Source organism: Coccinella septempunctata, chromosome 9 (assembly GCF_907165205.1).
Source record: "Coccinella septempunctata chromosome 9, icCocSept1.1, whole genome shotgun sequence".
Classification (NCBI taxonomy): Eukaryota; Metazoa; Arthropoda; class Insecta; order Coleoptera; family Coccinellidae; genus Coccinella; species Coccinella septempunctata.
Window position 1 is genome coordinate 14,061,073 of NC_058197.1, and position 14,778 is coordinate 14,075,850.

A 14,778-nucleotide genomic window follows, 5' to 3' on the forward strand; every position below is an offset into this window, starting at 1 on the left:
CATTGACTTGAATGTCATTAATTGTCAGATTTGACAGATTTCCCGGATTTTCCACTTGTAATTAACGTGTACTGAGTGATCACAAGTTTCTATTTTTTAATTGACGTAAAGCAATAAGGTGATGTGGTCCTATCGTTGAAACTCTGATTGAACATTGTCCCATAAGGTGAGTACCCTGAAACATGCATTTTGAAGAGTTTTAATTGCTTACATAAGCTTACACATCGAGATTTCTTTCTATATTGAGATGTTCCTAGGTTAGACGCCTCAATTTCTATACGATTCAATTCTTAAATGAGATTCTGAATTGAATACCATCTCCACTCAATGCTTTGTATGTTTACGATAGCTGCCCAACCTAGTTTTTCATTCGGGAAAAACGCTGCATGGTTGGAAGTCGACTAATCCAGAAGCATCACATCAAGCTGAACTAACATCTATTCAATTTAATTTATGTAAGGTTTTATCGATTGATATGGCTGGAAAGAACGCTCGATCTCAAAATTCCGCTAGTTCGATACCAGTTGCCAATCTCACTAACCATCATACAAATCCAGTACACAAAAATCAGACTAAAACAACGAAGGAGCTTAAGTCCATGACGAAAAAAAAATTGAAATCTGAATGTAGACGGAGAGGTCGCAAGACAAGCGGCAATAAACTAGAACTGGTATGTTTTGGATGGTCAGAGTTTGAATCTTTTTTTGTGTTCGTTGTTATTTTTGCATCCTTTTTGCTTTAGGTGTCAGTAGTTTTAGAAAAAGGGTGTTCTAATGTAATAAACCGTTTTGATGTTGACTGTTTTCATACTTTGTATCTCATAAATTGAGTAGGCTGATTTACAGGTAAGGAAAAATCCGGTGAATGATTGTGCCGAATGATTTTTTATATGTATGTATACTGAACCAGTGCTGGTAAGCATTATTCGTTAGGGAGGTATTAAATTGATTAGTGTATTTTCTATGCCAATTATTCCACAAAGGTATCTTGAGAACATTACATTTAACTGACGGTTTGTTTCCTACATGAAAGTTCAGGTGAAGCTATTCGTTCTGTACAAGGTTCTTTTTTGTAACACTCATTATCAACATGATTATGTTATTTTCTGCCCAAAAATTGTCTCTCGATTTTGAAAGCACTTTCTTTCCGTGAATTTTCTACTTATATAACATTAAAGTGTTCAAATTTCTCCATTAGAGATAACATTCGTAAATGGTATATTTATATGTCCAAAACCACTAACAATTCTCAGTTAATCTTCTGTGTTAGGTCAGCAAATAAAAATGGATGTTTCGGAAATTGATATCCTACCATTGTTTTGAAATTTTACTGCCGGTTTTAAAATCACTGTAGCATTGTACAGGTAATTGAAAAAATTAATGCTTTTCTAATCTCTCGAGTTATCATTCACTAGATAAGAGTTTTCCCTGCTGACTAGTAAGTTTTTACTCCAATCCACTCCTAACATCTTTAATTGGTTACTGATTTTGAGTTAGATAAGAAGGTAAACTTAATTCCAGATGCTTTTGTGTCAGCTAAATAACGTTAGTCATGTGAGAGACCGACACTATTCTTTGACAAGGAATCACCCCTTGAATTTTTCTTTTCATTTACACTCTGTATATTCCAGTAGCACCCATTTCTTATATATTTTCACTTAGAAGTGCGTGAGATTCGGGGATATCTCATCTGGTTGAGATGCGCTTGATATTGAGAGTATCCTCATATTACTATCATATGTTAGATTAGATAATCACTTTCTCTTCTTATAATAAACCCCATTATCGTTCATGACAATAAACAACGTATGGTTGACACTGATAAACACGCCAAATAGGCCTTTGTCAGACTGACTTAACATCCCCGCACAAATCCGAATTTTTGAGGAAATCTGCCTAATCGAAAAAAAATTACAGCTAATCTATTCGGCATGTCCCGTACAGCGTCTAAATTTAATTTACTGTCGACCTCTGACTTCGCTCGATCTTGCGAAAGGGACAGTTGTTTATCGTGGAATAAATTCTAAACCAAATCGTAAGTGCGCCAAAAAAAAACAATGCCGCTGTTTGGTTATCGTTCGTCGTGATTCTAATGCAAACCTCGATGGGAGACCATTGCGTGATCGAAGTTGGAGATTCAGAGCTGGATATAGTTGGTGGTGATGCCCCAATTGAGGTATGTCGATAGTATTTTTGGGGGGAATCCAGGAGTGAACTTTGAGATACATGTGTGCCAGTCTACTACGACTTGATGGGGTACTGTGATACTTGAGTTTGTTGGATTTTGATGAGCTGGAAACACTGCCCTGTGTGATGATCTTTAGCCTGGAAGATTGTGTCAGTGTTGCTATATATCTTTTCTTCTCTCTTGTATAAGTGTTGTCAACAGTTTTCCTGTAGTGTCTACTTTGCATTGGACACTGTGAAGATCTCCGAAGTTGAGCAATCAAATTGCCTTCTCATTTTTCTAAATATTATGAGTATTTGGAGCACCGAAGAGAATTTCTCCTTATGATGATTATTGGAGTAACTGGGCTGGATCACCAGTGATGTCTCTGAGACCAATCCTGTCTTTTGTAGCCCCTTTATGAGCTAAATTCCAACTTCACCAAGAAGGCAAAAAAGGAAGTCTACCACGTATCAAATGAAGATGATGTAGCTGAGTCTTTGAATTGGATTCATTGGGCCTCGATCGAAATTGAAATAAAACTTCGAGTTTTTCTTGATTTTCAGTTTTTGGCTGCATTGTGTTCTTATTCCGTGTGGCATGAATTGTGGATTTGTCCCTGACGTTCTCAGTATTCATATATAATGCACACTCCAATAAATTATCCTTTTTTCAGATAGAAAGACTGGGTTACAAAATGTCTGCTTCGGTGAAGAGGAAAGACGTGAAAGAAGTGCCCCCAACGACAAATGGTAGTGACAAACAACTGGAGACGAAAAATTCCAGTGAAACAGAAAGACTGAACAAGCAAAAGGAGATTGAATATAGAAAGGGTATAGTGCTGTGGAAGAGGCCAATTTTAACTATAGAATATTGTATTAGGGAATGTTTGATCCTTTTAACTACTTATGGAAGAAGGTTCGTATAGATTTCAATTGACAGAAATAATTTTATGATGCTAAGAGTGATCTTCTCCTCAGGTTATTACACAATAAAAGATTACTCGTTTTATTGATGATCTCAACCCTTTTCATAAGCATATTGATGAACACAAATGGACCCCACCAGTCGTTGGTTCAAGCAGCAAATAAAAAAGTGTTGTGGTGTTTGTATTGGATAGGATTAGGTAAGTTCTGAACCTCGATACCGAAATGTTTCAAATTCACGAAAGCTTCCCTTTTTTTCAGGTGTATTGTCTTCGGTAGGTCTAGGAACGGGCCTGCACACTTTTCTCCTATATTTGGGCCCCCACATAGCAAGGGTCACGCTCGCGGCCTACGAATGTAACTCCGTCGACTTCCCAGAGCCCCCTTATCCTGACGAGTAAGCTATTTTAGTGTTCTGATCGATGATCCGAAATTTATATGACCGAAATTTGTAGCATCATATGTCCCACCGACGACTCGTCTTCCCACGTTTCCATATTCACCATCATGGCCAAAGTTAGGTTAGAAGCCATGTGCTGGGGGGCCGGTACTGCCCTCGGGGAGCTGCCCCCTTATTTCATGGCAAGAGCAGCTCGGCTTTCCGGGTAAGTGAAAAAAGTTTTGATACAACCGCTTCAAAAATTATTGCCTCTGGAAAATCAAAATTATGTTGGTAACAGCCAGTTAAGGAAGGTTTTGAGTTGCAGAACTCAGGTTTGTATTGGGAATAACCCTGATCAGAGTTTTTTCAAGTATTCACTCTTCAATTGTATCTATTCCTAGTGCTGAATCATTTGGTCTGAATTTGGGTATAGGGCACTCTTAAGACATCTAGGGCGCTCTTAATGAATTGTCAAAATTGTTGGTTGCCATTGGTTACCGTGGAATAGGCCGGTTTCTAAGAAACGCTTTGTCTCTCCCATGGTAACCAACAGCAACAAACGATTTTGACAATTCATTAAGAGTGCCCTATTTTTTCAGTTCCAATACTCTTTTAGGTTATATTTATATTATATTGTTCGTGTCCATGATTGAAACTAAATCATTATCCATCTTTTTCACCCACATCTGGACTTTCAAGGCCAATAATTCTTGAAGCGGTTGTACATAATTGATATGCATTGAAAATGACTGTTATCAAGAATATAAAGTGTTTTCTGAAGGATTGATCCTGACGATGAGGATGACGATCTCAAGGAATTCGAGGAACTGCAGAAGAAAGCCGAGGAAAACCAAGAATTGACCGTTATACAAAAGGGGAAACTTTTCGTTGAGGATTTAGTGAAAAAAGTTGGCTTTTTCGGTATCCTCGCATGCGCCAGTGTAAGTTTACGAAGTTTCATCGAAAAATCTTCGAAATTGAATCGTTTTTTTTTTTTTTTAATTTTAGATACCGAATCCCCTGTTCGACCTGGCCGGCATCACCTGCGGCCACTTCCTAGTGCCTTTCTGGACGTTCTTCGGCGCCACCTTGATCGGCAAGGCCTTCATCAAGATGCACATCCAGAAGTTGTTCGTCATAATCGCCTTCGACGAGACCCTGATCAACATGGCCCTGGGCTGGCTCAAGGTGATCCCGGTGGTCGGGGAAATGCTCCAGGTACCTTTCAAGGCCTTCCTGGACGGCCAGAAGACGAAGCTGCACCAGAAAGGGGCGGGAACCGAGGCTTCGGGCGGAAGAAACATCCTGAGTACCTGTTTCGAGGTCTTCGTTATGGCCATGGTGCTGTATTTCGTCGTTTCGATCCTGAATTCCCTGGCCCAGAGTTACCACAAGAGGATATCGAAAAAGAAGTCGGACAAGGTTTCTAAGGATTAGCCAGACGATGATTTTTTGAGGAGAGACGGTTCTCCGATAATTAGAAGCGGTAAAACTGTTTCATTTTTGGCGTTCTAGTCCAGTGGATCATTTTGTTTTAGTGGAATCCTTGCCATCTTTCGTGGTGCAACATTGAAGGTGTTGCTGTCTGCAGGAATGTCGAGTACATTTCTTTTCGGTGTAAATTCAGTTCTCGTCGAGTGATACAGTCTATTTTTTCTCGATAACGGCAAAGAGTTGAGTTATTAATGGATTCATACAAAATATTAGCTAGGAGTTTTCTGATAGTTTCGAATTGTGCAATGCGTGATCATTCGACTGCCAATGTAAGATAGGGATGTGTCGATGGTAGATTTTAACATTCCCAAATTGATTTCAGCATTGTATATCAGCAATCGGTCATCGTCAGGGTTTGATTCGTTTTTTATCCCAGTTTCGGATTGCAATCAACGTAATTCCAACGATTACGTGGTGTACGTTTATTTATTCATGTAGATCAATATTCAGTCATAGTTATCTAGATTGAAAAGTGAATCCCGGATGGTAAAACCTTTGGGACTAGCTGGTTCCTAGTGATAGAATTCATCCATTTCCTCATATTCTGTTTTAAGAATGCACTGTGATTTTTTACATATTCAGAGGTTTTTCCTATATTATTTCATTACTCTGGGTTTTAAAGTGGATTGTTTAGGAATTATTCAAATTTATAGTTCAATTTTTTGTATGAAGGACTAGTGAATAAACATTTGTAAATATCGAATTTTTTATGGAACCTTATTCGATAAACCGATAAAGTGAATAAAAAAGGATCAATGATAAAAATATTTTTATTATATTCCAGTATTTAGGTACAAATAGGAACAGATTTTCAATAATTCGCAATTGGATATATAAAGATTTGGAATAAATGTATTAAATCGTGAGTAATAATCATTATTCTTATGATAGATAAAACATAACAAATAATATAAACAATTCGGGATCATTTCAACAGTGCGGACAGAGGGTCTTCCACCCCCTCGATATTTTCCAACTTACGTAAACTAGTCGACTTTGGAGGTTTCTTGTTGATCACAGAAGGTTTCACATCTGCGAAAAATAAAAAAAAATCGACTCATTCATTAATTTTATGAATATCGTCTCTTACCTTGTTTGGTTTCGTTTTTCGTACTGCTATTCGTACCAAAAATATCATCATTATCTGTATCGTCAAATAACAGATCGTTCTGATGTTTAACGTTGGTCTTTTTAGTTTCATCGTCTTCCTTTCGTCTCGTGCAATTTTCCAAAAAATCTTCATCATCGGAAAAATCGAACAGTTTATCGGGTACAGATTTTTCTGTTCGTGGTTTGGAAGAGGTGCCACCTTCCACGGTTCTTCCAATGATGGAAACTTTTGTACTTTTGAAAATATCGTCATCGTCCGACGAGTCGAACAGGTTATCTATCGTTTTAGGTTTTTTTTCAGGTTCTTTATCGATTTTTCCCAGATGTTCCTCGTCTTTTTCCTTCGAGCTATCTGTGAATATCGATTTTGTTTCGTCGTGGGAGACTTTTTCTTTTTCTTTGCTTATTTCACTTCTATGTTTTTCCTTCGTTAAGATACTCTCAAAAAGATCATCTTCATCATCTTGGAATAAACTGTCGGATAACTTCTTTGTTTCTTCCTTTTCATGTTTTGGTTCTTTACTCTTTGTACTGATTATATTTGCTTTGTTCACGCTTTTAACCTCTTTTTCTATACTTTTGAATAAATCCTCCGAATTTTCTATATCACTGAAAATTTCGATTACGTTTTTGCTGTCTTTCTCATTTTTATCTGAGGAATCGACTGATGTCTGTACGTCTAGGGTTTTTTGTTCTTCAACTGACTCCCGTTTATCACTTTCGGATGTTTCATCGGGAATCGGATCATCCAGTCTGAAGTCAGACATGGAATCTCTCAGGGATTTCTGTCTGGCTCTTCTGGATGACGGTCTTCTCTTGACCGGTATTCTCGGCCTATCCTGCAATGGGATATTTTTTTTTTCAGTTTCTAAATCTCAATTTCGAATCCTCAACCTACCTTAGTGATACTTTGCAAAACTTCGATGTCCGTTCCTCCATCGAAACTGACGGATTTTTCCAAATTACGATGTTCCTTAGTCGAAGGTGCCTCCTGGCTTGAACCTCTTACGATGGTGATAGGCTTCGTTGGTACATGGGGTTTTGCTGAAAGCTCTTCGTTCAGATTGAACCTCGAAGCCGGTAGAGATTTGGATAACTTTTCATTCTGGTCGGGAGATTGAACCTTTTCTCTTTTTGGTAGGGCTGAACCGGGAAGAAGTGCTCCGACGTTTATATTTAGGTTATGGGATAGCTTGCCAGGGACAGCTGAAAAATAGTGTATTATTCAATGACATTCATGAATCACTTGTTAGATATGATATTATACTACACTGCTCAACAACTGATAGGGATCACAGCCTTGCATCAATTTACTTCAGGAATATTTGCGTCAACTTGTTTATTTTTATCAGATGCCAGAGAATGTTTAGTTGATATTGTTCTTTTCTCAAAGAAGTTGTTTCATAGAAAAATTTTTTATCGAAAATATCGGAAATTCCAGGTTTGCATACGGGAAAAAAACTGAATGAAAAGAAATTTATAAGCGAATTGTTGAGCAGTGTATTACAATTTGGGTTACTCTTTAATAATATGTTATCGATCTGCTTGAAATTAATAAGATAAGATAAGAACTCAAGAGTTATTAAGTCCTGATTAGATTGGTGGATAATTTTGTTCCATATTACAATGTGAATGTTTTAGGAATTTCGCATTTGACAAAACAAATTTTTAAATAAGGATTCTTGAACAAGTCTTCACTTCCCCAAGGCTGTTTGAGGAATAATATAAGCAATATAAACGTGAGTTTTGACAATCAACACTATAATTATTCGCTTACCAATAGGTTTTGTCCTTTCTTCCTGTTTATTAGAAATCTGTTGCAATTTTTCAGTTATCTTCAGTATGTTCTTTTGCATATCGTCTTCACTCTCTGATCCAACACCTGGTTCGTCAGTTTCAATTCGATTCTCCTCTGAACTATCAAAAGATACGCTCTTTTTACAACTTTTATCTCCACTGATAATATCTTCACTTATCTCGGAATTGTCGTCTTTATCATTCGTACTTTTCACTTTGGGAAACAAGAAATCAATCTGATCTACATCTAGGTCATCATCAAATAAGGACTCAGTTTTTTCGATATTTTTATTGGTAGACGGTTTCCTTCTGGCAATGGGTGGTTTAGATTTTATTTTATTTCCGTTTTTATCATTTTCCAAATGTTGGTTTTCCGAATATTCCCTTTCAAGCCTTTCAGTGTCGCTAGAAATTGTTGCTATGTTTTCTAAGCTCGATGTAGGTGCAACTGATGGATTTTTTTCATTTAGGACTTCATGAGTGGCCGAAGGAATAGATAAAAATTCATTTTCCTCAGAATTTGCATTTATATCGTTATTTGCGTTTGTATTTGGAACATTTTGTTCTTCTTCTTTATCACCACTATTGAATATATCCGATGGTACTTTTTGAGGTTTGGACTTGATAGAAGGTAAACTGAAATGTCAATTTCGTTTTAAAACTTTCAGAACTCAATGTAGACCCAAATAAATTGAATTCATACGCATTTTAGACACTGTTTCAAAAACTTTTTAGAATTTTACAAGAAGAACTTTAAAAATACGTTTGAAATGTGGAATAATTGAGTAAAGAAATGATAAATACCTCTCGTTGATGGGATCCTCAAAAAATAAAGATGGCGGTTCGTTATCGAACAAACTGGAAGCTTTACTCTGTAACCCATCGTTGATTTGCTCCATGTCGTCGAAAGCGTTGTCCGAATAAGTATCCCAGTCATCATCAGGCGGCGGTATAGAATCCATGAACTCGACATTCAATACACCGGATGAACTCTTGTATTTGTCAGATTCGTTACATTTTGCGACCATATTTTTTTCGGTGGTTTTGGTATCCTCAACGATGGATATCTCTGGAATTTTCGTATGTCCACTTTCTTCATCCAATTTCTCTTTTTTTATTGCACCTTTATTGTCATCATCGGCTTTAGTCGTTTCGCTTTTATTTTTTATCGATGGATCACCATTTTTCATTGAGTTTTCGAGATTTTGAGTTTCCGAAGTAACAGGAGAGTTTTCCATAGGATCACTATAGATAGATGGCTCATTTGAAGTTGAAGGTTTCCTCAAATTCTCGGATGTTTCATCTTGAGCCGGGGAGTCATCTTTCAATATTTCAGTTTTCTCTTTCAGACTTGTTTGAGAGGATTCAGTAATAATTGACGTTTTTTCAGTATTCTCAGAGGTTTTTGCATCTTTCCTCGAGATTTGTGAGAATAAGTCATCCATGTCGTCCGAGTCATCATCGAAAAGACTCAAATTAGGTTTAGGACTTTTATCAGCGAGATCCTTTACCTTACTTTCAGTATTTCTACTTTCATTAGTTGTATTCTCTTTTTTCACACGTCCCGAGTCATTCTTGTTGTCCTTTGACTGGAATATGTCGAAATCGTCGTCTTCATTGTCATCAAACAGGAAACTCGTAGATTTCTTGGTTTTCACATCATCGTTTTTCTTCGAAAGTCCCGAGAACAGATCGTCTTCATCATCTAAATCATCAAATAGACCCGCTGTTTTTACCTTTTTGTCTTCTTCAACTTTTCTTTCACTTTTTTTAGTATTTGTTATTCCGATATTTTTATCTTCTTTGGCCATGAAAATGTCATCATTATCGTCCTCTAAATCATCGAACAAAGTAGTGATATTACTTTTAGAATTTTTCTTGAAACTGTAATCGGTATCGTCAGGAGATTGGACGATATTACTCTGAAGATTCTTAGGTTTATCTGTTTCAATACCCCTTTCCGATGCACTTGTGGAACCTGCCCTTGGCAAAAATGACTCATTGTTTTCATCATCGGAAAATAGTACATTCTTTTCGAATAAACCTGTTGAATTTTTTTTCTCAACGCTCGTAAATAAATCGTCGCTAAAAATATCATCGTCGAAAAGACTTTTCCTCTTTTCTGGTCCTGCACTTTGAGGCACCGAAGATATGGTTTGTTTTGAAGTATTTTTGTTTCGAAGGGCATCTTCATCAGTAATATCTTTACTGATAGATGGCTTCTTCTCTTTTTGGTTGAGCTTTGGTTCGTCTTCATCCTCGGATGAACTCACTCTCCTCTGTTTCAATATTTTTCCAATGGCCGGACCTTGAAAGATATCAGATTCTCCGAATAATGAGACTCCGCCGGTTGGTTTCTGAAATTGTTGGGTTGATTACCATCTACACGTTCTATTTCCACCAAAAATTACCTTTTTTTCTTTGACATTCGGTTCTTCGTCGAACAAAGGTGGTTCCTCGTTGAAAACCGGTACCAACGGTTTGTTGGACTGAAGGTACGGTTGTTTGATCTGTTGGTTTGCCGAGCGGTTTTTGGTTGATGCAAATATGTCATCGTCACTATCATCGTCGAAGAGTCCTTTGCCCTGAAAAATGATTTGTTTTCAATTGTAAATTTGAATTTTACTTGAACAATATCTACCTGTTCTGGCTCTCTAAATATGGCTTGTTTAAGATCACTGGTTGAAATTGTTTTGGTTGAAGCAATTTTATTGTCCCCTAGAATAGAAGTATTCAGTATTAATTAACATTGAGACATTTTATCACGAGAAAAATTCACAACTTTGCCTGAAAATATAAAAATCCCACAAATTCTGATTAGAAAATAGTTTATTAACCTGGCTTCCACAAGTCATCCTCATCTTCATCATCGAATAAATCTTTTCCATCTGAAAATATACCACGAGATTCCTGCGTTTTCACATCGTCCAAAGGAGGTGGTTCGTTAGAAAATAAGGCACCTACAAAAAAATTTCAATAAAGCCTTGATACACACTGAAATCGTACCAATTACCATAATCACTGGGTTGCTTCTGGATGGGACGCCTATTGATTTCAGGTTCCTTCAGGGAGTCGTCCTTTTCTTTTATTACACTTCCCAACTTTGCGGCCAACTGTTCTGCAAAACTCAAAGTTTTCGGCACCTAAAACACAAACCGACTTTGATGGTTGCAATCCTAAATTCATAATCAAAAGAGAAAATTTGATGAAGGAATACTCACAGGTTCTGCCGAAACATCTGATCCACTTGCAGATGCCTGAAGATCCTGTTGTGTGTTCCTTGGCACTTGCAAGGGTTGCACTTTGGAACTGTTCAAACCGGAAAAATGGGACAGCTCCGAACTCACGTCTGAGTGATCTTTTTTCTGAGACACATTGAATAGATTGAAACAAAATTCCGTTGTATTAGAAATGAAACAACACATTTGACACCACAAAGATTGTACAGACAGTGAATTAGTAAAGTAGGTTGGGTCTCTGGAGGATTTAAAATGGGAGTAAAGAGATCCAAATATTACCTATTAAATAATGGAAAAGGTGTGGTACATAATTGCTAATAAAGAAAAGTAGATCTAATTTCATTGTGAATTATTCATTATGAGTAATTATGATCAAGAAGATAATAAATTAATTAATTTAGCTCCAGATGCTTATTTGAGCATACCAAAATAAAATAGATTGAAATTAACATGTTTGTTCTTCTTTCACAATCTATAAATTCATGTCAATATTAGCATTTTCAGCTGACTACCTTTTCAGGTAGATTCAGTGTCTATTTGATAAAACATATCTATATATTTTATCAATTAATAGAACATAACGAAAAAAACTCACTTCTGAAACATTGTCTTCACTTTCTGACTCACTGAGTTTCTCAGAAGACTGTTCATTCTCACTATCTGTTTCTTCTAATCCTACATGCCACTTTTTATGCCACTCCTCTGAACCGATCACAAATGGAAGTCGCCTATTAATATAGGGATCTTTTCTTCTATATACATAGCTAAAAAGAAGAGTCTGATTTTGAGGTATAAATTATTCAAGATTCTTCAACCAACCTTGGTTCGTCCTCATCTTCCCCTTCACTGTCACTAACTGTTACTTTTACTTTATCATAATATTCATCTAAAATTTCCAAGCCTAAAGCTACGGCTTCCCTGAAATCTTCAACGGTTTCTTCTTCAGGCACGTTATTCTTTTTCTCCTGAAATAATAACAGTAGGAGAGAAATAGCAATACGCAAATGCAATGCTTTACTTCATCTTTTGATTTTTCCAGAAAAAGTGTTTCATCATCATCATACACTCTACATTCCACGAACTGGGTGTTTCTTAGACTACTGAATTCATTCCTAGATAAATCAACTTGTAGATGAATTTTACTCAAATTCTCATTGAGCTTCTCTATTTTTTCGTTCACATCCTCTGCTTTTTTCAATATTTTCTATGAAAAATAAATTCAGGTTTGTAAAGGTCAATATCCTTTGCTTTGCGAAGTACATATAACTTACATCAGCAAATGCTTTCAAAGTATTCAAGAGAGCTGCATCACATGCTAAATTCCAATCATCAGCATGTTCAACAATTTCTTCAGTTGTCCAGGGTCTCTCCCAATCTTTTCCACTTTCTTTGGACATTTTATCGTTTTACAATATTCTTCCAAAGTTTTACTGTCATATTAATGGAGCACAGCCTTGTTTTATACATACAGCGTTAATGTTTCCTATTAATTCCTAACCGATTAAAAATATTGGGAATAAAATCGGGGGAAATACAAAAAATTCTAACAAAAACAAACTTGACAGCTGTTTATTTGGCAATTTGGGGTTAATTCGAACTCATTTTTGAACTATTTCGTATTGACCTACTGTCAAACTTGAAATTTTCTTAGTTGATTGAAAAACGGAAATTTCCACTTCGGGAATATTGATATAGTTATATTTCTCAATTTCCAGTATAAAATGAAGGTATTTGCACCTGTAAAAAAGCAAGCTTCCTTTAAAAGATAAATCAAAAAACTTTGGATGAATCTATGATCAGAAGTTAGGTTAATGTTCTACTCTGTTATCTGTGGTGAATGTTGATATTTTCAGTTAAAATTTTATTAAAAGTTAAAATCCAGAAATTTCTCAATTCTTTCTGAAACGGAAGAATATATTTGAGGGAACTACTACATATAAATAAAAATAATGGCAGATCGTTTAACACAACTGCAAGATTGCATCAATCAGGTGGAATATGTTTATTTGATTAAACAGTAAGAACCTCAATAATATTTTTTCCAGCAAGCAGAACACTTTTGCAACAGTATCGGAGTTTTACAGCAGTTTGCACCACCTAGCAAGTTTCCAAATTTTGACAGAACTGGTTCGCAGACTCCACAACAGCAGTCACAAGAAGATTATGTACAATTATTCACAACTCTTATTGCCAGATGTGCTAAGGATATTGATACTCTAATTGAATCATTACCAAGTGAAGAGAATTCCACAGAATTACAGGTATTCTTGTGAATGAAGAATAGTAGAACTAGAAATTCAACTGACGATCATTTGTGATCTTCTGTCATTTCCTTTATTTTCAGTTGCAAGCTTTACGTTCCTTAGAATTAGAGAATCAAGATGCAGCAGAAAAACTTGAAGCTGTTGTTAGGAGGGGCCAAAATTTATTGGAGCATATACAAGGAGCTCTAAGTGAAATTGCCCAAGCTCAACTTGATATGCAGCACTTGGCAAAAGCTGCAAGTAATTTCAATGAGAATTAGAAAAATACTCAGTTTTTCTATGTAAATATCATCAAAATGTAAATATTTCTTCATTACTCAATTCATTGAATTATGAGAAAAGTAAAAATTTGTTATATTTAGTAAGTAAACTATTTGGTAAATTTGATACATTTATTGCGACACCTCTTATATTTATAGGGACAAGGAAAAACTTTTCTTCAGTTTTATTTGAACATATTTATTGACTTTTATACATAATCTACTAATCGCGATTCACTTAATTAATTTCACTTCAGCTGACCGAATAACTTTGGTGTGACACAGTGATCAATAGCATGAAGCAGATCGAAAAGTTCTTCAGCGCAAGTTTCTGTAGTGTGTGTCTTTGAATTTACTCTATCAGTACATTGCTGTAATATGTCGGCCAAATGTTTACAGTGCTCCGTTTCTCTGCATTCGGCCTAGAAAATTTTAAATATTAATTGAATCTTAGGTTAGGTCAAATAGGAACTTACTCTCAAAACTTCTTGTGGATCAACAACATCCTCTTCTTCAGCTTCCTCCTGTGCCTTTACGGTGAGGGACTTGGTGAACCTCGAGAAAAAGTTTTCGAAAACCATTTTTGTTCGTAATTTTCGACTAGATACTTGCGTAATCAGAAAATTTTTGTTAAATGTCAAAAGCGTATTTCATAGATTCTATGGTGTATTTAGACTATTTAGTGCCATAGAAATATACAATAAAAAATTGACAGATTGGAATCTGTTGTGAAATGAAAGGCCATTTCTTATTCGAAAGAAATAATTCTCAGGAAAATAAATTCTAAGAAATATTAAAATCCGATGTAATAATTGTTTTGTTTTGTTTCAAAAATGTTCAAAAATAATTTATTGGTGAACTGAAATTTCTATGTTTTTTCTAACCTAACAATTTTAAACCAGATCCAGATTGATTTAACTCTATCTACGATTTAACTAGAATATAAGTAGAATAATAAATTTATTGCTCACAAAATTAATCCGCTTGTTTTCATATGGTTGAGGTTTTTTGTTTTGAAATGGTTCTTGATTTCGTTTTGATCACTTGACAGAGCTGTCAAGTGGAGTTAATTGATGTCCACAAAATGAGAAAGAAGATTTGTGATTTGTTGGTTTGCTTTTGCTAGTAAAAATGGTAACA

General features: G+C 35.8%; 4 protein-coding genes across 8 annotated transcripts; 2 read left to right on the forward strand and 2 right to left on the reverse strand.

The window, feature by feature from the left end:
• Window positions 1-5: 5 nt before the first annotated feature.
• Window positions 6-5,666, forward strand: LOC123320514 (vacuole membrane protein 1). Of its 4 annotated transcripts, XM_044907857.1 has the most exons (8): window positions 55-166; window positions 461-670; window positions 2,843-3,084; window positions 3,147-3,292; window positions 3,354-3,489; window positions 3,548-3,697; window positions 4,256-4,415; window positions 4,483-5,666. In XM_044907857.1, the coding sequence occupies exons 2-8, from the start codon at window positions 476-478 to the stop codon at window positions 4,909-4,911; spliced, it is 1,458 nt and encodes a 485-aa protein (XP_044763792.1). In that variant the 5' UTR covers window positions 55-166; window positions 461-475; the 3' UTR covers window positions 4,912-5,666. The 4 variants fall into 4 exon arrangements, with proteins under 4 accessions (XP_044763795.1, XP_044763792.1, XP_044763793.1 ...); XM_044907860.1 differs by lacking the exon at window positions 461-670 and having other exon boundaries at window positions 6-166; XM_044907858.1 differs by lacking the exons at window positions 55-166; window positions 461-670 and adding an exon at window positions 1,804-2,175.
• A 56-nt stretch (window positions 5,667-5,722) lies between these two features.
• Window positions 5,723-12,737, reverse strand: LOC123320512 (WASH complex subunit 2). The gene is made up of 14 exons (XM_044907853.1): window positions 12,386-12,737; window positions 12,133-12,318; window positions 11,934-12,079; window positions 11,710-11,878; window positions 11,097-11,240; window positions 10,889-11,018; window positions 10,713-10,835; window positions 10,517-10,593; window positions 10,287-10,460; window positions 8,680-10,232; window positions 7,856-8,511; window positions 6,977-7,284; window positions 6,059-6,917; window positions 5,723-6,000 (listed from the first exon to the last, which is right to left on the reverse strand). The coding sequence occupies exons 1-14, from the start codon at window positions 12,509-12,511 to the stop codon at window positions 5,894-5,896; spliced, it is 4,758 nt and encodes a 1,585-aa protein (XP_044763788.1). The 5' UTR covers window positions 12,512-12,737; the 3' UTR covers window positions 5,723-5,893.
• Window positions 12,738-12,912: 175 nt separating this feature from the next.
• On the forward strand, window positions 12,913-13,760 carry LOC123320517 (mediator of RNA polymerase II transcription subunit 21). The gene is made up of 3 exons (XM_044907862.1): window positions 12,913-13,105; window positions 13,160-13,375; window positions 13,459-13,760. Exons 1-3 carry the CDS (start codon window positions 13,064-13,066, stop codon window positions 13,636-13,638), a joined length of 438 nt encoding a protein of 145 aa, XP_044763797.1. The 5' UTR covers window positions 12,913-13,063; the 3' UTR covers window positions 13,639-13,760.
• Window positions 13,761-13,816: 56 nt separating this feature from the next.
• On the reverse strand, window positions 13,817-14,750 carry LOC123320518 (cytochrome b-c1 complex subunit 6, mitochondrial). Of its 2 annotated transcripts, XM_044907865.1 has the most exons (3): window positions 14,610-14,750; window positions 14,115-14,245; window positions 13,817-14,060 (listed from the first exon to the last, which is right to left on the reverse strand). In XM_044907865.1, exons 2-3 carry the CDS (start codon window positions 14,217-14,219, stop codon window positions 13,887-13,889), a joined length of 279 nt encoding a protein of 92 aa, XP_044763800.1. In that variant the 5' UTR covers window positions 14,220-14,245; window positions 14,610-14,750; the 3' UTR covers window positions 13,817-13,886. The 2 variants fall into 2 exon arrangements, with proteins under 2 accessions (XP_044763800.1, XP_044763799.1); XM_044907864.1 differs by lacking the exon at window positions 14,610-14,750 and having other exon boundaries at window positions 14,115-14,299.
• Window positions 14,751-14,778: the final 28 nt, after the last annotated feature.